This window comes from Apus apus, chromosome Z, assembly GCF_020740795.1.
Source record: "Apus apus isolate bApuApu2 chromosome Z, bApuApu2.pri.cur, whole genome shotgun sequence".
Taxonomy (NCBI): domain Eukaryota; kingdom Metazoa; phylum Chordata; class Aves; order Apodiformes; family Apodidae; genus Apus; species Apus apus.
Window position 1 is genome coordinate 52,277,878 of NC_067312.1, and position 26,366 is coordinate 52,304,243.

The 26,366-nt window shown below is 49.9% G+C and overlaps 1 protein-coding gene across 2 annotated transcripts in view; it reads left to right on the forward strand.

Moving 5' to 3' along the window:
* The first annotated feature begins 16,916 nt into the window (after positions 1–16,916).
* RNF38 (ring finger protein 38) overlaps positions 16,917–26,366 on the forward strand; it is a 116,509-nt gene continuing 107,059 nt past the window's right edge. For both annotated transcript variants that reach the window (XM_051642701.1, XM_051642699.1), the window contains exon 1: positions 16,917–17,168. In XM_051642701.1, the coding sequence (XP_051498661.1) occupies positions 17,000–17,168 (169 nt within the window). In that variant the 5' untranslated portion in view covers positions 16,917–16,999. The remainder of the gene's footprint in view (positions 17,169–26,366) is intronic.

Below are 26,366 nucleotides of genomic sequence, written 5' to 3' on the forward strand. Positions count from 1 at the left end.
TGGCCATTGTGTCCTGGCCATGTGTTGCCCTCACCTGGATCTAATGGTGCTGCTCCCAGCATCCATCAGGCCTTAGCACGGGCTGTGCGTCAGCCAAAATGTGAGCAGAGTTAAGTGAACAGTCACACTCGGTACCATTACGTGGGTAACTGGAGGCACTGATGCTCCTCTTGCCTCACTGGGGTGAGGGTAAGGGAAAGCTCTGAGCACTTGCACTGAAGCTCACGTTCAGTTTGTAATCAGGTCATAATTAATAGGACATGTTTTCAACACGGTCAGATAAATGACAAACAAGCACATATATTGTATAAACCAGCATTATATTTTATATGATGATACATACAAGCATAACAATTCAAAATGCAATTAAAAAGACCACAATATTACAATTATCACAGGATGTAACATAAGACGCAATGTACCAGTTGCAGACGGTGTGTATCACATAAAAACGTCACACCAATAACACCCAGGTGTTTCTTCCATTTCTGTTGTGATTCTGACAATCCAGCCAGTATCAGGCTTGATAGCAGTACTCACTTGTTTGGGACATGGCAAGAAGCATGTGTTCTGCTTTAACATCACCAAAGGATGCTGGAGAGATCTGCAACTATGGTCCATCCCTTCCTGTTTCTCATAATTGATGGGACGTTTTCAACACGGTCAGATAAATGACAAACAAGCACATATACTGTATAAACCAGCATTATCTTGTATATAATGATACATACAAGCGTAATAATTAACAATGCAATCAAAAAGACGACAATAGTACAATTATCACAGGATGTAACATAAGATGCAATGTACCAGTTGCAGGCTGGTGCCAACCAGGGCGGGGAGCAGGGGGCACGGAAAGTCACTTGGAGAGGTGCTGGAACGCAGCATCCAGAGGCTGTCAGGGAAAAAGGAATTTCTCCAATGTTTTCTGAATAAAGAGTTGCTGCTGCCCTGCTAGTGCCTCTGGATGTGTGGTGCCTTGCAGGGCTGGGGGCAGTCCAGGAGAGCGAGGGCCTTCCTCTTCAGCGGGCGGCAGGGTCCCCCCAGGGAGCGGTCCCTGCACCCCCCAGGAGAGGGACCTGCTGCCGCTGTCCCCTGGGAGAGCGCAGAGCTGCTGGAGGAGCTGGGCCTGGGGCTGGCTGAAAGGCGCGGCCTCTTGCAGGGCTGGGGAGAGGCCAGGGGGCTGGCAGCCCTCCTCTTTGGGGGGCGCCGCGGCTTCCCGGGAAAGCCGTCCCTGCCCCGGCCAAGGGCTGAGGAACCTGCTGCCGCCACGTCTCCCGCCTCCTGCCGAGGCCGCGCCTGCTCTGCACGCCAGGCCGCAAACGGGGGGCGAGCGGGATCCCCGCGCGGTGCGGGACCCCCGCTGGGGCTGCCTGCTCTCTTCTCCACCCTGGAGCCTGCAGGGCTGCTGGGCTTGGGAGCCTCTGCCCAGGAGGGGCTGCAGGGGGATGCAGGGCTGTCATCCTCCCCCTGGGCAGCGCCCACGTCCTTCTGGCCCAGCTGCTGGCGGATCTTCTTGCCGCACAGGCGCACGGCGGCACCGATGAGCCGCAGGACGAAGGGCCAGGGCTGTTCCTGCAGGCAGGTCTGCATCTCCTGCGCCAGCAGCCCCGCGTCCAGCCCACGGAGGTACAGCTGGCCCACAAGTCTCCCCACGCACACAGCCACCTTCCACCACTGCCCCTCGAAGAGCACCTCGAGCTCCTGTCGCATCCAGCGCACCAGAGGCCTGATGTTATTTGGGTGGCCTTTGAAAAAGTCTGCCCAGACCTCAGGGGGGAAGCCGCCCACCAGAGCCCTGGGCTCCGGGGCTGCTGCCCCCTGCTCATGCCGCTGGTCTTCAGCTGGTGGCTCTGCAAGGCCGGGCAGGTCGAACAGAATGTAGCTGCTGTCTAACCGCACGGAGAACAAGGTGCTCCTTGTCTGCGAGCCGCACAGGGAACAGCTACGCTTCCGCAACACGCAGCGCACTGCACAGCCCAAGCAAAACTGGTGGCGGCAGGGTAACAGGAAGCCAGCGTCCGTCGGAGCGTCGTGGCAGATGGGGCAGCTCCAGCTGCTCTCGGCAGCCATGCTCCGTAGGCCCTGCAGGGAGCTTGGGCACGCTGAGGATGAGAAGCTGGTTCCGCTGCTGGTGCCGCAGTGGCACGTGTCCTGTGCTGCAGCCTGGAGAGAGGCCACGGTCACTCCTTGTGCCAGGGAAGGGAGAGGAGGAAGAAAAGCCCAGGCCTCTCGTGAAGGACACAATCCCAGCTCCTTGAGCCCGTGGCAGCACCAGGGCACGTTTGCTCCTCAGCTCGTCTCTGCTGCTGCAAGCAAGCTCGGCAGGGCTCGGCAGTGCTCAGCGGCCTGAAGCAGCCAGGGCCGGGGAAACGGGGTTTGGCTCCGGGATAGGCACCAAGAGCTGCCAACAGCAGCCCTCAAAGCACCACCCAGCACCAGGAAAAGCCTTGCTCGATCCTCCACACTTCACAGGCACGCTCCGCTGGAGGCCAAGCACCAGGCAGACTGAGCTGGGCGCTGCCAGCACCTGAGCAGAAGCAGCGAGGGACGCGAGGTCACAATCCATCAGCTGCTGCCATCACGACGACCGCTTTGTGACATCTCCCTCCAAGTCTCTGGAAGCCTCTCCTGCAGGCAGGAGGAGAGAAGAAAACACACCATTTCTTGTGTTCAGCTTCTACATTTCCCTGCTGCTCTAGTCTGGTCCCCTGCAACACACGCCTGTGACTGTGTGTTCGTCCCCACTCCCGATGCCTTGCAGAGCTCTCCTGCGAGGACAAGCGTGGTGGGACCAGGCAGTGGGGACTGCCCGTGGCTGGATGACGCCTCCCCCCGCTGGCTGCGCAATGCCAGGATCTGCAAGGAGGATCTGGGTGTTCAGTGGCCAGCCCTGGCTGAGAGTCTCCCAACCCTTGAGGCCGTAGCCTCCACCGGCAGGGAGAAGCCCAAAGGGGCATTTTGCTTCAGCCCCATCCACTCCCGCTGGCACTCGCCCACAATGCCAGGCCCCTCTGGACTTAGCAAGTTTGCTGGTGCTCCTGGCCAACATGTGCTCCTGTCCTGCTCTTGCCTTGGTGGTCCTCAAAAGCACCAGCCGTGCAGCCTGAGCCTGTACCTGCAGGAAGCAACTGTTGTTGCTGTCCCTGTGGGAGCACAGTAGAAGGGCCTCAGGCATCCTGATCACACATCTGGGGAGCCCAGGATCCATCACCGTGTGGGCTGTGCCATCCCATCATCCGTTCCTGCCTCTAGCTTTTACAGTCGTTCAGAGTCATCAGTCCAAGCACTTCTTTTTTGTTTCAGAATCATAGAATCATAGAATCCTAGGGATTGGAAGAGACCTCAAAAGATCATCTAGTCCAACCCCCCTGCCAGAGCAGGGTCACCCAGAGCACATCACACAGGAATGCGTCTAGGCGGGTTTTGAATGTCTCCAGTGAAGAAGACTCCACAACCTCTCTGGGCAGCCTGTTCCAGTGCTCTGTCACTCTCACAGTAAAAAAAAAATAAATTCTGATATTCACCTTAAACCTCCTATGCTCCAATTTGTATCCATTACTCCTTGTCCTATCACTGGTCAGCACTGAAAAAAGCTTAACTCCATCTTCTTGACACTCACCCTTTACGTATTTGTAAACATTGATGAGGTCACCCCTCAGTCTCCCTTTCTCCAAACTAAAGAGACCCAGCTCCCTCAGCCTTTCCTCATAAGGGAGATGTTCCACTCCCTTCATCATCTTTGTGGCTCTGTGCTGGACTCTCTCAAGCAGTTCCCTGTTCTTCCTGAACTGAGGGGCCCAGAACTGGACACAATATTCCAGATGCGGCCTCACCAATGCAGAATAGAGGGGGAGGAGAACCTCTCTTGACCGACTAACCACACCCTTTCTAATGCACCCCAGGATGCCATTGGCCCTCTTAGCCACAAGGGCACGCTGCTGGCTCATGGTCATCCTCCTGTCTACCAGGACCCCCAGGTCCCTTTCACCTACACTGCTCTGCAGCAGGTCAGCCCGCAACCTGTACTGGTACCTGGTGTTTTTCTTCCCCAAATGCAAAACTCTACACTTGCCCTTGTTGAACTTCATCAGGTTTTTCCCCGCCCAAGTCTCCAGCCTGTCTAGGTCTCTCTGAATGGCAGCACAGCCTTCTGGTGTGTCAGCCACTCCTCCCAGCTTGGTGTCATCAGCAAACTTGCTGAGGGTACATTCTGTACCCTCATCCAGGTCATTGATGAAGATGTTGAACAACACCGGTCCCAGTACCGACCCCTGAGGGACTCCACTAGTCACAGGCCTCCAACTAGTTTCTGCCCCATTGACTACGACTCTCTGACTTCTTCCTTTCAACCAGTTCTTGATCCACCTCACTGCCTGATCATCAAACCCATACTTGATCAACTTATCTACAAGGATGCTGTGGGAGACGGTGTCAAATGCTCTACTGAAATCAAGATAGACCACATCTACCGCTCTACCATCATCTATCCACCTAGTAATTTCCTCATAGAAGGCTATGAGGTTAGTCAAACATGACTTACCCTTGGTAAAACCATGCTGACTGCTCTTGATGACCCCCATGTCCTTGATATGCCTAGAGATAGTGCCAAGGACAAGTTGTTCCATCACCTTTCCAGGGATGGAGGTGAGGCTGACCGGTCTATAGTTACCCGGGTCCTCCTTCTTGCCCTTCTTGTAGACTGGAGTGACATTTGCCATCCTCCAGTCCTCAGGCACCTCTCCTGTTACCCATGACTTACCGAAGACGATGGAGAGTGGCCTAGCAATGACCTCCGCCAGCTCCCGCAGCACCCTTGGATGCATTTCATCCAGACCCATCGATTTATGGATGTCCAGATTACTCAACTGATCCCTAACCCAATCCTCATCTACCTGGGCAAACTCCTCCTTTATCTTGACTTCTACTGGGGCTATATGAATCTGGGGCTCATGGGGAAAGCCTCCAGGAGTAAAGACAGAGGCAAAGAAGGCATTCAGCACCTCTGCCTTCTTTATATCCTCTGTCACCAGGGCACCCGCCTCATTCAACAGTGGGCCTGTATTGCCTCTGGTGTTAGTTTTGTCGGCTATGTATTTGAAAAAGCCCTTTCTATTATCCTTAACCCGACTTGCAAGGTTAAGTTCCAAGGGGGCCTTAGCTTTCCTAGTTGCCTCCCTACATTCTCTGACAACAGACCTATATTCCTCCCAAGTGACTAGCCCCTCCTTCCACGATCTATAGATTTTCCTTTTCCACTTGAGTTTGCCCAGCAGTTCCTTTTTTAACCCTGCCCTTTAATTCTTACCCACAGACTTTCAACTTGCCCCTCATCAGCCCCTGCACAAAACACGGTACATTCTAGTTGCTCTCTCACATAAAGAGCAACTCCACCACCTCGCTTCACTGACTGATCTTTCCTAAAAAGCACACAGCCATCCATGGCCACATTCCAGTCGTGTGAGCTGTCCCACCATGTCTCTGTTATTGCTACCAGATCATAACCCTTAGACTGCACACAGACCTCTAACTCTTCCTGTTTATTCCCCATGCTGCGTGCATTGGTGTACAGGCATTTCAGGAAGCAAGCAGAGCACACTGGTGGGACCAAATCCTCCTTAGACCACCTTCCTTCAGGCCCTGGTATGCTCCTCTTGGGCTTGTCCCTAACAGACCCAGTTTTCTCCCCTTCCCCCCTCACATCTAGTTTAAAGCTCTCTCAATGAGCCCTGCTAAGTCCTGCCCCAAAAGCCTTTTCCCCCCCTGGGACAGGTGCATCCCACCTGCCACCATCAGGCCAGGTGTCTCATATAGCAGCCCATGATCAAAAAAACCAAAGCCCTGCCTTTGGCACCAGTCTCGTAGCCGTTCATTGATCAGTAAACTCTTCCTGTTTACCTCTCCACCCATTCTTACAGGAGGTATGGAGGCAAACACTACTTGCGCTCCAGACCCCCTAACTAGCCGTCCCAGGGCCCTGAAGTCTCTCTTCATTGCCCTTACATTTCTTGTAATAATTTAGTCACTGCCAACCTGAAAAATCAGCAGTGGGTAGTAATCGGAGGAATTTACAAGATTAGGGAGTTTCCTTTTAACATCTCTAATTCGAGCCCCAGGGAGGCAGCAGACCTCCCTGTGGGATGGGTCTGGTCGACAGATGGGCCCTTCTGTTCCCCTCAGAAGGGAGTCACCCACCACAATTACCTTCCTTTCCTTCTTAGTTGAAGAAGTCTTAAGGCGTGGAGCTGAGCGACAAATCCTAGGTGCTTCACTAGACAGATCTATCACTCCAACTTCATTTTCCTGTCCTTGAAGTTCCAAGGCCTCATACCTATTCTTCAAAGGCAATTCGGAGGGCGGAGGGGGTTGGGAGGGTTTTTGCTTGCCTCTCCGAGTACGGACCTCCCTCCATTCCTCCATGTCTCTAAAGTTCTCTCCTTCTGTCTGATGACAGGAGGGGAGGGGATCCATCACTTGTTCTACAACCTCTTCCTTCTGCCCTTGCCTCAGGGTTTGGCTCCGCCAATCTATTTCACTCTCACAAGAGAAGAGCACTGGCAGTTATTTTCGGTGTGACTGTGTGAATGAAGGGTGCTGTGTCAGCCGTCCACAGGTGGGTGGGGGGGTGGGAGTTACTCCTCAGGAGCAACAACAAACATGAAATGAGAATAATCACTCTTCTTAAAATAGCACTGGGAAACCCTACCATGAAGACTACAGTCTATGCCACTTCCTTGAGTCAGCAGATTCTGAAGAAACTGCCAGACAACCAGTATGCAGGCATTATGGCCGCAGGAGACAGCAAGCTGCAGGCGGCCATGGCTGCAGCTTTAGAACTTTTCTGGCCATTGTGTCCTGGCCATGTGTTGCCCTCACCTGGATCTAATGGTGCTGCTCCCAGCATCCATCAGGCCTTAGCACGGGCTGTGCGTCAGCCAAAATGTGAGCAGAGTTAAGTGAACAGTCACACTCGGTACCATTACGTGGGTAACTGGAGGCACTGATGCTCCTCTTGCCTCACTGGGGTGAGGGTAAGGGAAAGCTCTGAGCACTTGCACTGAAGCTCACGTTCAGTTTGTAATCAGGTCATAATTAATAGGACATGTTTTCAACACGGTCAGATAAATGACAAACAAGCACATATATTGTATAAACCAGCATTATATTTTATATGATGATACATACAAGCATAACAATTCAAAATGCAATTAAAAAGACCACAATATTACAATTATCACAGGATGTAACATAAGACGCAATGTACCAGTTGCAGACGGTGTGTATCACATAAAAACGTCACACCAATAACACCCAGGTGTTTCTTCCATTTCTGTTGTGATTCTGACAATCCAGCCAGTATCAGGCTTGATAGCAGTACTCACTTGTTTGGGACATGGCAAGAAGCATGTGTTCTGCTTTAACATCACCAAAGGATGCTGGAGAGATCTGCAACTATGGTCCATCCCTTCCTGTTTCTCATAATTGATGGGACGTTTTCAACACGGTCAGATAAATGACAAACAAGCACATATACTGTATAAACCAGCATTATCTTGTATATAATGATACATACAAGCGTAATAATTAACAATGCAATCAAAAAGACGACAATAGTACAATTATCACAGGATGTAACATAAGATGCAATGTACCAGTTGCAGGCTGGTGCCAACCAGGGCGGGGAGCAGGGGGCACGGAAAGTCACTTGGAGAGGTGCTGGAACGCAGCATCCAGAGGCTGTCAGGGAAAAAGGAATTTCTCCAATGTTTTCTGAATAAAGAGTTGCTGCTGCCCTGCTAGTGCCTCTGGATGTGTGGTGCCTTGCAGGGCTGGGGGCAGTCCAGGAGAGCGAGGGCCTTCCTCTTCAGCGGGCGGCAGGGTCCCCCCAGGGAGCGGTCCCTGCACCCCCCAGGAGAGGGACCTGCTGCCGCTGTCCCCTGGGAGAGCGCAGAGCTGCTGGAGGAGCTGGGCCTGGGGCTGGCTGAAAGGCGCGGCCTCTTGCAGGGCTGGGGAGAGGCCAGGGGGCTGGCAGCCCTCCTCTTTGGGGGGCGCCGCGGCTTCCCGGGAAAGCCGTCCCTGCCCCGGCCAAGGGCTGAGGAACCTGCTGCCGCCACGTCTCCCGCCTCCTGCCGAGGCCGCGCCTGCTCTGCACGCCAGGCCGCAAACGGGGGGCGAGCGGGATCCCCGCGCGGTGCGGGACCCCCGCTGGGGCTGCCTGCTCTCTTCTCCACCCTGGAGCCTGCAGGGCTGCTGGGCTTGGGAGCCTCTGCCCAGGAGGGGCTGCAGGGGGATGCAGGGCTGTCATCCTCCCCCTGGGCAGCGCCCACGTCCTTCTGGCCCAGCTGCTGGCGGATCTTCTTGCCGCACAGGCGCACGGCGGCACCGATGAGCCGCAGGACGAAGGGCCAGGGCTGTTCCTGCAGGCAGGTCTGCATCTCCTGCGCCAGCAGCCCCGCGTCCAGCCCACGGAGGTACAGCTGGCCCACAAGTCTCCCCACGCACACAGCCACCTTCCACCACTGCCCCTCGAAGAGCACCTCGAGCTCCTGTCGCATCCAGCGCACCAGAGGCCTGATGTTATTTGGGTGGCCTTTGAAAAAGTCTGCCCAGACCTCAGGGGGGAAGCCGCCCACCAGAGCCCTGGGCCCCGGGGCTGCTGCCCCCTGCTCATGCCGCTGGTCTTCAGCTGGTGGCTCTGCAAGGCCGGGCAGGTCGAACAGAATGTAGCTGCTGTCTAACCGCACGGAGAACAAGGTGCTCCTTGTCTGCGAGCCGCACAGGGAACAGCTACGCTTCCGCAACACGCAGCGCACTGCACAGCCCAAGCAAAACTGGTGGCGGCAGGGTAACAGGAAGCCAGCGTCCGTCGGAGCGTCGTGGCAGATGGGGCAGCTCCAGCTGCTCTCGGCAGCCATGCTCCGTAGGCCCTGCAGGGAGCTTGGGCACGCTGAGGATGAGAAGCTGGTTCCGCTGCTGGTGCCGCAGTGGCACGTGTCCTGTGCTGCAGCCTGGAGAGAGGCCACGGTCACTCCTTGTGCCAGGGAAGGGAGAGGAGGAAGAAAAGCCCAGGCCTCTCGTGAAGGACACAATCCCAGCTCCTTGAGCCCGTGGCAGCACCAGGGCACGTTTGCTCCTCAGCTCGTCTCTGCTGCTGCAAGCAAGCTCGGCAGGGCTCGGCAGTGCTCAGCGGCCTGAAGCAGCCAGGGCCGGGGGAAACGGGGTTTGGCTCCGGGATAGGCACCAAGAGCTGCCAACAGCAGCCCTCAAAGCACCACCCAGCACCAGGAAAAGCCTTGCTCGATCCTCCACACTTCACAGGCACGCTCCGCTGGAGGCCAAGCACCAGGCAGACTGAGCTGGGCGCTGCCAGCACCTGAGCAGAAGCAGCGAGGGACGCGAGGTCACAATCCATCAGCTGCTGCCATCACGACGACCGCTTTGTGACATCTCCCTCCAAGTCTCTGGAAGCCTCTCCTGCAGGCAGGAGGAGAGAAGAAAACACACCATTTCTTGTGTTCAGCTTCTACATTTCCCTGCTGCTCTAGTCTGGTCCCCTGCAACACACGCCTGTGACTGTGTGTTCGTCCCCACTCCCGATGCCTTGCAGAGCTCTCCTGCGAGGACAAGCGTGGTGGGACCAGGCAGTGGGGACTGCCCGTGGCTGGATGACGCCTCCCCCCGCTGGCTGCGCAATGCCAGGATCTGCAAGGAGGATCTGGGTGTTCAGTGGCCAGCCCTGGCTGAGAGTCTCCCAACCCTTGAGGCCGTAGCCTCCACCGGCAGGGAGAAGCCCAAAGGGGCATTTTGCTTCAGCCCCATCCACTCCCGCTGGCACTCGCCCACAATGCCAGGCCCCTCTGGACTTAGCAAGTTTGCTGGTGCTCCTGGCCAACATGTGCTCCTGTCCTGCTCTTGCCTTGGTGGTCCTCAAAAGCACCAGCCGTGCAGCCTGAGCCTGTACCTGCAGGAAGCAACTGTTGTTGCTGTCCCTGTGGGAGCACAGTAGAAGGGCCTCAGGCATCCTGATCACACATCTGGGGAGCCCAGGATCCATCACCGTGTGGGCTGTGCCATCCCATCATCCGTTCCTGCCTCTAGCTTTTACAGTCGTTCAGAGTCATCAGTCCAAGCACTTCTTTTTTGTTTCAGAATCATAGAATCATAGAATCCTAGGGATTGGAAGAGACCTCAAAAGATCATCTAGTCCAACCCCCCTGCCAGAGCAGGGTCACCCAGAGCACATCACACAGGAATGCGTCTAGGCGGGTTTTGAATGTCTCCAGTGAAGAAGACTCCACAACCTCTCTGGGCAGCCTGTTCCAGTGCTCTGTCACTCTCACAGTAAAAAAAAAATAAATTCTGATATTCACCTTAAACCTCCTATGCTCCAATTTGTATCCATTACTCCTTGTCCTATCACTGGTCAGCACTGAAAAAAGCTTAACTCCATCTTCTTGACACTCACCCTTTACGTATTTGTAAACATTGATGAGGTCACCCCTCAGTCTCCCTTTCTCCAAACTAAAGAGACCCAGCTCCCTCAGCCTTTCCTCATAAGGGAGATGTTCCACTCCCTTCATCATCTTTGTGGCTCTGTGCTGGACTCTCTCAAGCAGTTCCCTGTTCTTCCTGAACTGAGGGGCCCAGAACTGGACACAATATTCCAGATGCGGCCTCACCAATGCAGAATAGAGGGGGAGGAGAACCTCTCTTGACCGACTAACCACACCCTTTCTAATGCACCCCAGGATGCCATTGGCCCTCTTAGCCACAAGGGCACGCTGCTGGCTCATGGTCATCCTCCTGTCTACCAGGACCCCCAGGTCCCTTTCACCTACACTGCTCTGCAGCAGGTCAGCCCGCAACCTGTACTGGTACCTGGTGTTTTTCTTCCCCTGAAGACTGGAAGGCCCCTGACAGACTGGAAGTGTCAGTATTCCCACCCACTTCCTGTCACAATCTATAAAAGCTAGGAGAGCTGGAATGTAGCCCCTCTCCCTTCGTGCTCCCTTCTCCTTGCTGGGACTGCTGCTGGTTCCTTCGGCTTCCCACGTGCTTGCTCCAGAATCCAATGCATCGGGTGCTGGGAGGAGCCATGGACCTTCCCTTGGAGCGGCCCTGCCTTTCGCATATTCCTGCCTTTCCTGTATCCCTGCCATCCTTGAGATCGGTTTTGTATATAGACACTGACCTGTTCTTCCTCCACGTTTTACCCTTTTTCCTTGTGTTGTAGTAAATCTGTTTCAGTTTCTGAAGTTTCTCTTCCTTATTCCCCTTCTGTCTTCCCTTGAGAGGGTGGAGGAGGGGGAAAGAGAGAGCAATTCTGTACTCTGTTTTTTTGGGGTTTCACCTTTTATATTTAAACCAGAACATGTGGACACCCCTTCTGCAGCCCTTCTGCAGTTGGGGTGTTTCAGGGTGATGGAGGTTGTGGGTGGCTGGGTGCCTGGAAGCTCTGCCCACCTGGTGGATTATGCCTGGTGTTCCAGGCAGTGTGATGACATGCTCCATGTAGTCATCCCATGGCTGTTGAATTGGTGGTTCACCAGAAGGCTGTGCAGTCATTCAGCAAGATTTGGACAGACTGGAGAGATGAGCAAAGAAGTTCAAGAAGAATATAGATGTAGAGTGTAATGTAATGTAAATGTAGAGTCCTACACATGGGGAATAATAACACCATGCACCAATACATACTAGGAATTGTCCTCCTAGCAAGCAGCTGTGTGGCAAAGGACCTTGGAGTCCTCGTGAAGAAATCCATGGGACAGCAATGTGCCCTTGTGGCCAAGACGGCAAAAGTATTCTGGGGTGCATTAAGAAGAGTGTCCAGCAGATAGAGGGAGATCCTCCTCCCCCTCTACTCTTCCCTAGTGAGACCACATCTGGAGTATTGTGTCCAGTTCTGGGCTCCCAATTTCATGAGGGACAGGGATTTACTTGAGAGTCCAGCAGTGGGCTACAAGGATGATCTAGGAACTGGAACACCTGTCTTATGAGGAAAGGTTGAGAGACCTGGGTCTGTTTAGTCTTGAGAAGACTGAGAGGGGATCATATTAATGTATATAAATATCTGAAGAGTGGGTCTCAAAAAAGAGGGGCCAATCTCCAGTCATGCCCTGTGACAGGACATGGGGCAGTGGATGCAAGCTAGAACACAGGGAATTCCACCTCAACACAAGAAGAATCTTCTTTACTGTGAGGGTTACAGAGCACTGGAACAGGCTGCCCAGGGAGGTTGTGGAGTCGCCTTCTCTGGAGACTTTCAAGACCTGTCTGGATCTGTTTCTGTGTGACCCCGCTGTAGGTGATCCTGCTCTGGCAGGGATGTTGGACTCGATGATCTCTAGAGGTCCCTTTCAACCCCTAACATTCTGCGATTCTTTGATTCTGTAAGTATAGCTGTGAGTTTGGGAATGTGACTTTTCCTCAGCTTCTCCCCAGAACAAGACCTTCCATCCTTGAAAAAGAAACAGGAAACAAGCCATCTTGTAAGATCAGATTTTATTTTAAATCCAACAAATAACTGGGGAGCTCAGCCTCTTTGCTGGGCTACTGTGCCAATGCTCACAGTGCACCTGGCAGAATGCAGGGCAATGGTGATGAGCTTGGCATCCTCTGTCCTGTAGGTAACATGGGTCTCTGATGAGATACAGAACAATCCCGAGGCTGTTTCAGTCCTGCTAGTTTGGAGAGTCTGGACCTTTCAAAAAGCCTCACAGAGGCAGGTACTGAGACATTATATGCACAGTTTATCTCCCTGCAATGGAGCCAGTCTTGCAGCACTCAGGCAGTGGAAAAGAGAAAATCTGGTACTATTGCCATGCGCTGTACATTTAGGGTAGCTTACGATGAGCTAAAAGAGCTCTTGCCATTCATTTATAGACAAATTAATTGCTCTGCTAATGTCCTGTGCAGGTGTCTCAATAACAGCAGTAAATTTGAGTAGAAGCCCATCTTTTTCTACAGAGAACAGCAGGTCACTTCAGTTAAATAGACTATGGAAATCTATCCAGTTCTCCACTTCTTTGGTGACATTCTCAGGAGACAGTATTACTTATTTTCAAGGCATACCATGTCCTGTGATAACAGGATCTTAAAAAAAAAAAAAAAGAGTCCAGCAAGGATAGCTCCATTACTTGGACAATGGAGAACTCTCTGCTAGAGACAAAAATTAATTTGTACCAACATCAGAGGTTCTCTAGAGATGCATGAAAGCACTGGAAGATTTCCTCCTGTAATTAGAACAGTTCAATAGGAGGGGACCTACAGTGATCACCTAGTCCAGCTGGTGACCAGAGCTAACCAAAAGTTAAAGCACATTATTAAGGGCATTGTTCAAATGCCCCTTAAAACACTGACAGTCTTGGAGCATCAACCACATCTCTAGGAAGCCTGTTCCATTGTTTGAACACCCTCTTGGTACAGAAATTATTTGCAATGTCAAGTCCAAAGCTTCTCTGACGCAGCTTTGAACCATTCCCATACACCCTGTCACTGGATACCAGGAAGAAGAGACTAACATGCACTCTAGACTGCACACTACCTGGCAGTTCAGGAAGGCTGTTTCTGCACAGTATGGCTCAGCAGTCTTGCAGACTTGTAACCTGACAGCACTGGTCCCTTGCACTTAATTTACTTCTGGAGCTGGAGTTTTCCATTTTCCTGTTGGTTCTAAATTTAAATTAAACATTTCAAGATAATATAATTACAAGAGCTACACCCAGATTTTTTTCCAAGTGTCTTTTAACTTAAGTAGAACAAGAGGTAATACCTTTAGCCTAATATTTTATTAGGGTAATTACCATATTTGGAAAACAGACAAGCTTTTGGCAGTGTACTGAAAGCCTTCTTCAGGTCGGCTTACGGTCTTCAAGTTTAAAACAACGGGTATCTTAACTCATTTTTCTAAACAGAAACATCAACAAATGTCCAGAGTTAAACTTGTTGATAGTTTACATCAAACAGATCCAGGGAGAACTTATAACAAGTGATTTTTTTATTTATTGTTCTCTGTTGTGGCTTTTATTTTTGTTTTAAAGTTTACAAACTTGAAATACTGCAATGATCAGAAAGCTACTACACTTGGTATTGTAGACTTCTTTTCTCTTTGGGTGAATTCAGACCTCACGGGTTGGAGCCAGAACAATCACTACAGGAACATCTGACACTGATGCAAGTTTTCTTGCAGACCAGGAGTGCTTTCTTCTTCCAACATCATAACTAATTCTGCCAAAAAAACAACAGCAAATTTGAATCTAGATTTCTGTATCTCCACACGTCTGCCAGAATCAGTTGACTGTTAGGATTTTCAGGGTTCTTACTGTGGTCCAGTGTTGAAAATAGTGGTATTATGGATAAGAGTTACAGTCAATGGCTCAATATCCAAATGGAGATCAGTCAGGTATCTGTCAGATGTCTGTACAGGGACTGGTACTGTTGAATATTTTTATTAATGACACAGATAGTGGGATTAAGTGCAACCTCAGCAGGTTTATGGGTGACACCAAGCCGAGTGGTGCAGTTGATGGACTTGAGGGAAGGGTTGCTATCCAGAGGGACCTGGACAGGCTTGAGGAGTGGGCCCCTGTGAACGTTGTGAAGGTCAACAGGAACAAGTAGAAGATCCTGCACCTGAGTTGGAGCAAGCCCAAGTATCAATACAGACTGGCAGATAAATTAAGCAAGAGCAGCCCCATTGAGAAAGATGTGGGCATACCGGTGAATGAAAAGCTGGATATGAGCCAGCAATGTGCACTTACAGCCTAGGAAGCCAACCATACCCTGGGCTGCACCAAGTGCATTAAGAAGAGTGTGTGCCAAAATGCAGTCTTGTGTAGTATTTTCAGTATGGGAGTAGTTTTAAAGCAACTTTCCCCCAGGAAGTGAGTGACAAATGAATCATCATAAAGCATCAGTGGCTGCGTTCATCTTTTACTGCTGAGTATTGCCAGGAGTTTCATGCAGTCTGCATTTGCTTGCCCTATAGCAGCAACCTGAGAGGTGCAGACACCTCGGAAGACACAAGCACAGGATGTGACTGGAAAGTACTTTAGACCTTTTGTGTTCCACAGGATCACAAGATAGAGCTGCTGAAGTTTCCTGATTCAGGGATGGAGCCATGAAGGGTCAGCTGTGTGGAGTTCAAGCAAACAAATCTAGCAGGGCTTTGCATGGCCTTCTGTAATTGCAGAGACACAGGAAGCATGCCAATAGGAGGCTACAGGTCCCATAGGTGCTGCCCTCTGGGGTCATGGCCACCTTTTCCTCCACTAGGTGAAAACCTCAATCAAATTAAATGAAGGAGTGAGGGAAAAGCATGGCACAGCCAGGGTAACGCTGGCAAAGGCAGGATTTGTGGAAACCTTTCCCACTCACAGCATCGCATAGAAGGTGGCACTGCTGTGAAGTGCAAAATGGAACAAATTCTCCATCTGCACATTTGAGATCTCACAGAATTGTTGTGGTTCTACTGACAACAGCAAATGTATCGCTCTAGGTAGTAAATTTAACAAAACAGTTATTTTCCCTTGGGTATGTACATAGCAGTTGTACCATCATTTTACTTTTCCTGAAAACCCAATGTAGCTAAAATCAGTTTGGCAAACCTAACTTTTTGCTTCAGCACAGAGACGCAGGCGTGCACGCAGAGACACCTTCACCACGTTAGGAGAAACCCTTCGTTGCATTCCCAGCATCTCTCCCCGTGCAAGGGGAATCACCTTTATCCGAAAACAAAACAGCAAACCGTCTTTCCCATGACGAGCGAAAGTTTACCGCCACCTCTGATGTTCGGCGCCAGCTGCCGACCAGCTCGCAGCAGCCCTGGCCCCGCGGGCAGCAGGCGGGGCGGTCCCCGCTCCTACCCGTGCCGGGAAGGGCCGCCCCCCCGGGCACCGCCCGGTGCCGCTGGACGGGCCGCCCCTCCCCGCCCCGTCGTGGCTCCCGGGCCGCCGCTGCGCCGCGTTCTGGACCAGCGGGTCCAGCGCAGCCCCTGCAATCGCCCCGCCGCCCAATCGATAGCAGCTTTTGTCCCCTCCAGCCGACCTGTTGCCCCCGCCGGGGCACCGCACAGCGCTGCGGGGCGGGGGACGCGGGCGACGGGCGTGCCGCCAGCCCCCTGCGCTCCGCAAAGGCGGCAGGTCCACGGCGGCCCGCAGGGGCGGGAAGCGGAACGGGGCGAGGATGATTCCGCGCTCTGCGGGACTGGTCTGCTCGGGGCGGGCTGAGGCCGGCTGGGCCCCGGCCCACGGCGGCGCGGGTCCCGCTCCCCATCCCCCGCCCGGCCGAAGGGATGGCGGGGTCACCACCAGAATAAAGGGTGACCGGTCGCCGCGCCCTGCGGCATCCCTGTTGCGGGCACGCTCCGCGCCGCGGGAGGCGAGCGGCCGTGGGGAGACGCGGGGCAGCCGGCAGCGATGAGCCCTCCCGCCCGCCGGGCCCGGGACGGGGCGGAGAGAGGGAGAGAGGAAGCGGCCGGGGAGACTTCCTTCCCACCAGGAGCGAGCCGGACGGCGGCTCTGGCTTCTCCTCCGCGGCAGCCGGCGCGGTTGGGCACCGGCTCCCGCTGCCCGGCTGAGGGCTGCGCCCCGGTGGGAGGCTCCCCCGTCGGCCATGCCGCTCCCTTGCCTCCGCGGGGGCTGAGCGCTCCCCTGCCGCCGCGCTAAGGGGGGCGAGCGCCGCCGGCTGGCCCGGGCGAGGAGCAATGCCGGTGGCCGCCCGCTGCGCGCCCCGCGGGACGCCGCCTGACACCGGGGACGAGAGGGGCGGCGAGCAGCCCCAGCGCCTCCGCCCGCCGAGCGAGGCGGGCCGGCGCGGCAGATGGGTGGCTGCTTCCGCCGCCCTCTTCCTGCCTTCCTTCCCCTCCTCCCCTCCGCCGCCCCCCGCCTCCTCCGCTGCCTCCTCCCCCGCCGCCGAGGCCGCCGCTGCCTCCGCCTCCCCCTCGGCCGCCTTCCTCCTCCCGGCACCCCCTCTCCCTCGCTCCGGTGTCCCCGGTCTCGCCATGAGCGGCGGTGCCGCTCGCCTGCCGCCGCCCCCCGCCCTCCGCCCGCCGCCGCCGCCCCTCCACGGGCCGAGCCTGCCGGACCTGGGAGCGCGCAGCCACAGCAGGGGAAGCCCCCCGGGCCACGGCGCCCCCCGCGCCGCCCCGGGCGCCCGAGGCCCGCCGCCAGGTGAGCGGGAAGGGGGCCCCGGGGGGAGGAGGAGGAGCTGCGGGCGTCTCACCCCCGCCCGGCAGCGCAGCCCGCCCGGAGGGCTTCCAAGTTGTCCTTGGCAGCTCCCAGCGTCGTGGCCGCCGCGGGAGGGGGTGGGGGGGCTGTCTGTTCTCGGTCGGGGGCGGGACGGGACGGAGGAGAAACTCGCGACGGTCACCGCAGAGGTCAGTCGCGGCGGCTGCCGACAGGCCGCGTGTCACTCGGGCAGCCATGGGGTTCCCGGGGGCTGCCGCGGGGTCCCACGGGTCCCCTGCGCGGCGGGGACCGGCGCGGCCGCGGCTTTTCCCCCGAGGGTCGGGACGCGGCGTTGCGAAGCGGGGGCAGCCCGCATTGCTGGGGCTGTCGCCGTCGGTGTTGTACCGCTGCCAGCGCTTCCTCGCCCTGCGTTCCCGGCTGCTCGCCGCCGGTGCAGCCGGAGGGGTTGAGCTGCTTAGGGTGTCGGGGCTGGCTCGCCTTCCGTCGCGTCCCGTGCGAGGCTTCGGTGTGCCCTGGGCAGCGCCGGGGCCTGGCTGGCCCTGCCCGCCCTCCCTCAGCCGCCTCCTGCAGCCGGTCCTTGCACTGGAGGGTTTGTGGGGTGGGGGCGGGGGGAAACGTGTCCGTGTCCCTGGATCAGGCGCAGCCCCTCCCAGCAGGGTGCCCATATGTATGGAAATGGCTGTTTTACAGGGGCAAGTCACCTGCGTGTAGTACCAAAATACTTTGAAAGTCGGTGCAGGTCTGAGAAAACCTCGGCTCAGTGCCTTCGGGGCCCGAAACACCTGCCCCTTGAAAGCCCTGAGTTTCCTATTAGCAACAGCCAGCTGCAAGGTCTCTCCTCGGAACTGGTTTTGGGTATGGGATTCACTTGTCCTGGAGCTACGACGTTCTCAGGACTGAGGTCCCAACATCTGGTTTGATGTGCGTATTGTTACAGCACCCGAGCTGCTTCCAGGTCTGCAGTGGAGTTTCCTCCATGCGTACACATAAACGGGTGTATGTGTGGTTTCAGGAATGGGGCCTTAGATGTTATCCTAAGCTGTTGTTTGTGAATGGTGTCAAGAATGAAGCAGTTTATGTATATATTAACTTAGTAATGAGGAAATGGTATGGGAGAACAGCAGAAAACAAGACATCATTCTATGGGCCTGGAGGGTGAAGAAATGAGATACCTAACTAGTCTTTTCTTAGAATGCATTTTTAGTGGTGCCATGCAGAAAGTTGAGGAAGAACTTGAATTTTTACCTTTGAATTTTATTATATAGCTCAAAAATAGCCTTTCCTGGGTGCTGAGACCATATAGCACATGGGGAAGATCAGTCTCTCCTGTCTAGCTATTTGAGCTTTCCAAATAAAATATATAGGAGGAAAATATTCTTTTAATATAGGTCATGTGGAAACTGTATTTCAGCTTTTTGTTTTAAAATTCTGTGGACATTCCTGGTTTAAGTGATAACCTTATCTTAAAGCTTGATCTCAAAACGTCTCCTAACCTTCTCATGCTCTTAATCTGATAGGCATACTGACCTAGTAGGCTACTGTTGGGAGATAAAAGCTTTTGTATTTCCTGTGATATGAAAGATCTTGGTAAAGAAAATAGCTGGTAACACTTACCATAAAATGAATTCATCACAGGCGTAGTGCACAAAAACCTGACTGTTGAATTAAGGAATGCTGAGCCTTTTCTTCAGGAACGAAAGGGGCTTTTAGGGTCTGTCCTGAAGTTTTGATATTCACTAGCACAAATCCTGTGCCTAAAAGCCTTGTGGTTAATGGTTATTGGAATAGTCAGAAGCAGTTTGCTCAAAAGAGCTCTTGCTCGTGCCTAAGTGAAAGTATGAAGTTTTAAAATGTACTAAAGTTACAGCGGCAGTTGAATATTAGTTGTGATCTGAAAAATATATAAAATGTTTTCATGTAGTATATCCCTGATGTGTCTTCCAATTGTGAGATAACCTCATAATTTACAGATAAATTCAGGTGATTTCTAAATTGGAGGTGAGAATTGTACGTTGTTTGTTTTTTTTTTCTCTGAAGGGAAAGACTGTTGCTTTGACTTTGTGAAAGCCTACCAATTTCATTCCAGTATTTGCCATCAGACTAAAAAATAATGCATCAAATTCCGGCATCAGGTGGAACTTGGGTTGTTTCGCTAAGCATCCTCCTGGATGTCTCCTGTTGGTGGTCCCATTACACTAACTTTTGATAAAATCCTGTATTGTGACCTGATCTTCAAACATTAAGGGTTAGTGAAATTTTTATAGTAGTAAGACTGAGAGCATATTTACTGTTTCTTTTTCCCCTAGCAGAAAAACATTTACTGATGGCCTGTTCTTTTTGTTGTTGTTGTTTCTTTTTGTATTTTTCTCCCAAACTGTGTGTATCAACAGAAGAGGAAATTTCTATTCATGGCTGTCAAATTAGTGAAAGAATATCAGACTAGAAAATGCTGCACTGGAGAACTGGTTCTTTGTTTCATTCAGGAAATTGATCCTGGTCTTAAGAGCCACTTCACCTTCCTTAACATACTTTGCATCCTCCGGGGCTACATGTCTTAGGGACGAAGAAAAGCCCAGCTAGAGGCAAGGTTGTTGGCTAGGAAGATAAAATGTGTCCATAGTGGAATTTTTTTTTTTTTTATGTTAAGAATTAATATTCTTAGGTTTTGCAGTATTTGGAAACGAAAGATGGCTTTTGAAAGTTACAGTGTATTTAAGATACTGGTGTCATGTCTATAGCCGGTGAAAGCACCTTTTCTCTTAAACAACTCAGTTGTGCATGTCAGTGTTTTGGACATCATCTTGTAAACTGCTAAATTTAATCAATACTGCTTGCCTTCTTTATGTTGCAAAGTCTTTAGTTAGAATAACTTTGAAAATGAAATTATTGTTTCAGATGCACATGAGGTGAAGTTACCTAAGCAGATACATAGGCATCTGCTAAGGCTTTCAGTTCTGAGAAGCTGAAACTGCTGTTGAAAGGGTCAGTACCAGCTTTCCAACATACACATGACTGTGGGATGCGGAGGGATGGGCTTGCTTGTAAAGGTAGTACTAGTGTGTCAATGAAGTGCTGCAGAAAGCTGTTGCTGTTGGCATTTGTAGTGATTCTGCCTAATGCTACGTGTGCTGAGCCGTTGTCAGCTAAGGACCAAAGCTCCTTGTATGTTTGTATTGGCATGTGTGAGCTTTGGTGCCTTTAGCAGTTGTGCATAGTTATGCCATCTATGCATGCTATGTGTATGGTCTTGTTCTCAAGCTGGAATTTTGTCACTGTGGCTTTAAAGTGACTGTCATACTTAATTCTGGCATGCCTGGAGATGGATGTGAGTTTTCTGATTTATGTCACAGTGATGCCTTGGCGGCTTTGTAGCCGTGTAAAATAAAGGTGGAAGAATGACTTCTTAGTAAGAACAAGGAAAACACATTAAATATGTTGATGGTTGACAAGAGTTGTTGATTGATTTTGATAGACTAAAAACAAAGAAAAAACCTCCAAACTGGAAACTGGTATTGCAACACCTTTATTCAAATTTGGCTACAGTGTGATGTTGGTAAGTGAAGAAGTGGCTTGGTCGTAGTTCTTGGTTAGAATTACTACAATATTGTAAATCTGTCTCTGTGCATGTTGGAGAGAACTAGTCTGTCTTGAACACTAGATTGTAATTACCTTTAGTATCTCAGAATTATTTATTGTAATGTTGGTGTGTTAGTTTTGCTGGTTTAGAATTATAAGGGAAGATGGACATCTTTGTTTTTTACATGAAGTAGTTGTATTCTCAGTAGATTTTAGTAATTGTGGCATTAATGTTAGTGGACATTGAATGTTTTTTTCGGGAAGCGAGGTAAAATGTAAATAAGTTGCATATTGTTTGGATTGATTTGGGAAATAAAAGAAAATGTACTTCCTTAAAAATTATTTTCAGATAGTGTACATCCATTTTAAGTAATTCTCTGTGACTGCTTTATCATACTTTTTTTATTTAAATGATTTTCATTGGTAAATTAATATACAGTGCTTATATGAACTGGAAATAATAATTTTATGGTCTGAAATTGTTCTATGCCATGAATCTACTGTGTGAAGGGGAGATTTAGATCAGATATTAGAAGAAACTTCTTTACTGAAATGGGAATTAAATACTGGAATAGGCTGCCCAAGAAAGTGGTTGAATCATCATCTCTGGAGTTGTTTAAAATATGTAGATACGGTGCTTAGGTGCATGGTATAAGTACTGAACTTGACAGAGTTAGGTTAATGGTTTGTGGAGTTAGGTTATGGTTGGGCTTGACGATCTTAATGTTCTTTTCCAACCAGGTGATTCTGTGGAGGTATGCTTTTTAGCTACTCGCACCGACCAGGTCAAGTGAATGCTAGGAAATGTTAATACTTACCCCCATGTAAGTATTTAAAGATAATGTGGGACTGAGATAAATGTATTAAGACAAATTAATAACATAAAATGAACATGTAGATTTTTTTACATGGGCATGTAGTGATAGGACAAGGGACAAATAACCTAAACTTGGAAGAGGGGAGATTTAGGTTAGACATTAGGAAGAAGTTCTTCCCTATGAGGGTGGTGAGATACTGGCACAGGTTGCCCAGGGAGGTTGTGGCTTCCCCCTCCCTGGAAGTGTTCAAGGGCAGGTTGGATGGGGCTTTGAGCAACCTGGTCTGGTGGGAGGTGTCCCTGCCCATGCAGAGGGGTTGGAACTAGATGATCTTTAAGGTCCCTTCCAGCTCAAACTGTTCTACGAGCTTTTAATTGTTGTTCTTTCAGCATGAACAACTTTACCCTTGCTTATGATGGCATGTTACAAATGTAAAATATGCAAGCAGAGGAATGAAAAATTCCAAATTCTCTCTACAGTACAAATTTCAGTGTAATTATGGGAAGAAGACCAGAGACAAGCATTTGATTTTGAAGTGCGTGCTGTACTTTGCAACATCTGTTTATGAAATAATCTAAATTATTATTTTGTTCTAATCCATCAAGATGTTGGCTATTGTCAGTATCTGTTACTTTTAACTGAATGATATACTGGAACTGATCCTTCATCTGTCAGAGGGACTGTGGGTTGGGGGCACTACTCAGAAAAGCGGAATACGGAACTGCAGTGTAGCTGGCCATTGATTAGGTTTGTAAACTCACCTGTCTTTTATTAGCTACTGTGTTGGCTAAAAATTGTTAGTTGCCTGAAAATGGGGGAGAGATTAATTTTCCTTAAGAGAGGAAGTGCTAGATACCAGTGTGGGTTGATTTTTCTACTGGTTGCTCCACAGGCATTAGTGAGGATGACATGGTTTTGCATTTGAAAAGCAGTTTAGGTCTGATGTCTTGCGCAGTTTTTGGTTAGAGATTGTCTGGTTTTGAAACTGATGGTCTCCTCAGTTAAAGTGATGATTCAATCATAGAATCAGTAAGGTTGGAAGGGACCTTAAAGATCATCAAGTTCCAACCCCCCTGCCATGAGCAGGGAACCCCACCTCTAGACCAGGTTGCACAAAACCTCATCCAACCTGGCCTTAATAACCCCCAGGGATGGGGCATCAACAACCTCCCTGAGCAACTATTTCCAGTTCCTCACCACCCTTATAGTGAAGAATTTCTTCCTAATATCTAACCTAAATCTCCCCTCTCTCAGTTTAAAACCATTACCCCTTGTCCTATCACTACCTTCTCTGATGAAAAGCCCCTCCCCAGCTTTCCTGTAGCCCCTTCAGGTACTGGAAGGTGCCATAAGGTCTCCCTGGAGCCTTCTCTTCTCTAGGCTGAGCAGCCCCAATTCTCTCAGCCTGTCTTCATATGAGAAGTGCTCCAGGCCTTTGATCATCTTGGTGGCCCTTCTCTGGACCCTTTCCAACAGCTCCATATCTTTCTTGTGCTGAGGGCACCAGAACTGTACACAGTACTCCAAGTGGTGTCTCACCAGAGCAGAGTAGAGGGGCAGAATCCCCTCCCTGGCCCTGCTGGCCACACTTCTTTTGCTGCAGCCCAGGACACAATTGGCTCTCTGGGCTCCAGCACACACTGGCAGCTCATGTCAAGCTTCTCATCTCCTACCACTCCCAAGTCCTTCTCCTCAGGGCTGCTCTCCATCCAATCTCCACCAGCCTGTATTTGTGCCTGGGTTTGTACCGACCCAGGTGCAGGACCTTGCACTTGGCTTTGTTGAACTTCATGAGGTTGTCACTGGCCCACCTCTCCAGCCTGTCAAGGTGCCTCTGGATGGTGTCCCTTCCCTTTTGGGTGTCAACCACACCACACAGCTTGGTATCACCTGTGCAATAAGAGAGTCAGTTGAAAGAAAAGGAACGTAAAAAATTACAAGTACACATATATTTGTATGTGTTTGTGTTAGCTTGGCTCATGTCCTAAACAGTTCTCTCTTATGCCTGCGTGATTTTTCTGTATTTAATGACTTTGCTACAAAATTTGCATTGTCATATCCATCTGAAGTTGGCATCCCAGGCACATTACATGTGTTATTTGAGCCTTGAGCTGTTCTTTCCAAGATGAAATTACTACATGAAAAAGTTAGGCAGCAGGATTTATTTTGTAGTCTTTACTTCTTTGTACTCTCACTGCTTTACCATGCTTTCAGACAGATGTAGAACCTGAAAAGCCAACGCTTTTCTCAGCACAGTTTTAGAATATGTTTGCCCTGACACAAAAAGGTTAAAATGAGAAATTGCTTTGAAGAATTTTAATAAACACAGTTGTGAACATTGTAAATCCCTGAAAAAGCTGACCTCAATTTAAAAAAAACCCCAACTTTTTCTTTCCTTTTAATATTTAGTTTTGCTGCTTATACAGCCCTTGTTTTCACCCACATATTATCTTGGCAAAATGGAATCCAGATGTTCACAAAATCTTTTTGACCCATGTTTTTTTCCTAAGAAAGGCAGGCCTTAAATCTTTTCCAGCCCACACAATTGTGTATTTTTTTTTCTTAGTTCTTGCACATCAGGTGTTTTCTTGTATGGCATCTGCTTCATGTCAGAAGTTCAGATGGAAGATGTGTCATCTAAACATAAGGGTTGAAAGTGTGAATGTGATGCAAGATGCAGGTAGGGTAATAAGAAGGTAGAGTACAAAAACATCAGAGAGCATCTTATGAAGTCTGCAGTGGGAGCTCCCTTTGCATGAATATTCCAACATGATGCTCCTGCTTTCTCCCACCTTTGTGTTTCTGGGTTTTATTTGCTTTGTTGTGTCTGGCTTTTTTTTTTTTTTGCTTGTTTGTTTTTGGTGCTGTTTTTTGTTGGGTTTGTTGGGGTTTTTTTTAACAGCTTCAGTTTGCATTCTTCTGTGCTTGTTCTAATTTTTTTTTTTCTTCTTTGTGTGAAGTATGGTAAATGCTTAGTTGTTAGAATTCCCTGAATGAGGAAAAGATTCTCCATTCTTGGGGGGGGGGGGAAGTACAGTTGTTCTTCTGCTCTGATGGCTTAAAATAAAGTTTCCCTCTAGAAGTTACTTGATGTGTAACGTAGAGTGAAGAATGCGTTCTTTGCTTTATTTAGGAAAAGTGCAGGAAGTGGTTTTTGAAATAGTTAGTCATAGGTATTTTCGGAAGCAATGATAATGTACAGCCTTTTTGTTTTCCATGCTTCTCGAATGCACATACATTCTCCAAATGTTCATTCTCAAAACACTTCCCTAGATTTTCCTCAGTGGAGAGCCTGGCATCCCAGCTGTAAAGCTCCTGGGTTGCTCTTTCCTTTATCACTGGCACTGGGTTCAGGTTGAGCTTCTGCATCCTCCCTCTCATGCAAGCCCTTTACATGCAAGCCTTGACGAATGAAAAAGTAACATCTGTGATCAATCTGATGGTAAAGTATGACAAGATGTTTCCCTAACTTCTCTTGTAGCAACCGGGGTTCTGTATCCACACAGATAATCTATGTTGCGAGCCAAGTTGTCCAGCAGCTGGTGTGGTTTTCTTGAAGGTGGGTTGTCAGAATAATCAGCCTTTAATAAAACACTGTAGTATTTCAGAGCTCACAACTCTGAAGTGTTTGGGCTTGGTCACCAGCTTCCAGGACAACCCCAAATGGCAAACAGTCTTAATCATATAATATGATTAATCATTATAATATGATATAATATGATATACTTAATCACTTAGGTTGCAAAAAAAAAAAAAAAAATCAGAAAAGCTTGCTTAAATCTTTAATTTTTATTATTTTGTGTGTTGTACACAACTGCAGTGCAAGGGTATGCAACCAGTTAAAAAAGAACATCAGGTACATTGTTGAAGTATGTTATAGTTACATTATGTATTTTCTGCTAGTCTTTGTGTTGAGAAGTATGAATTCTGTGAATCTTATTAAAATACTTCATAATCTGCATCCATGGAAAATTGTCTGGTAAAATGATTACTCTTAAACAGTCTAAAAATTGCTAAAAGCCATACGTGTATTTGTTCACGTCACTTCTTTTTGTATGAGAGCCTGGGGAGTAGCTCTTAAACCACAAAGTAGGCCTGGTAGTGTTAACTGTGTGTATAAAACAGTTGGGTCTGTTGGAGAATAGATGGATGTATGCCGTGTGTCTGAACCTGCACCAAGGAACTGCAGCAGAAAGTTCGCAAATGTTAGCTGTGTGTTTTTTCAGCACAGCTGAAAGTTACCCATCTGTAACTGTACCCATTCAGCTGCCATGCACCTGGAGTATATTCAGGTTCCAATGTGAAAACATTAGAGACTTAAGTTTACTATCTGCTCAGGATATTGCTCAGCAAATATTTGGTTTTGGGCACATGGATAATTCTGCTTTCATGAAGGGCATGTGCGAATACTTGCAGGATCTGAACTCTGGTGGTTTTCTTTCCTCACCTACAGGTTGACATTTTGAAGTGAATTTTATTCCCCTCTGAAACATGTTTATCTGCCCCTTTTTAGAGTGTGCAGGATTTGTATATGTATCTTTTCAATGACTTTACTTTTTTTCCTGTTTGTAAGCTGATATAGCAGCAAGCCGAGCAGGAGTAAGCAGGTAGCTCTTGGAGATAATTTTTGTGCAGATTTAGTAGTACGTTGTTGGGCCTTTTGGCTCAGAAAGTCTGTGATCCTTGCGGTGTGTGCAAGATTACATGAAGTGTTTATGATACAATCTGAAAACTGTGTTTTCAGATAATTTTGGATGTTGGATACGTGTTAGATTTCTGAGCAGTT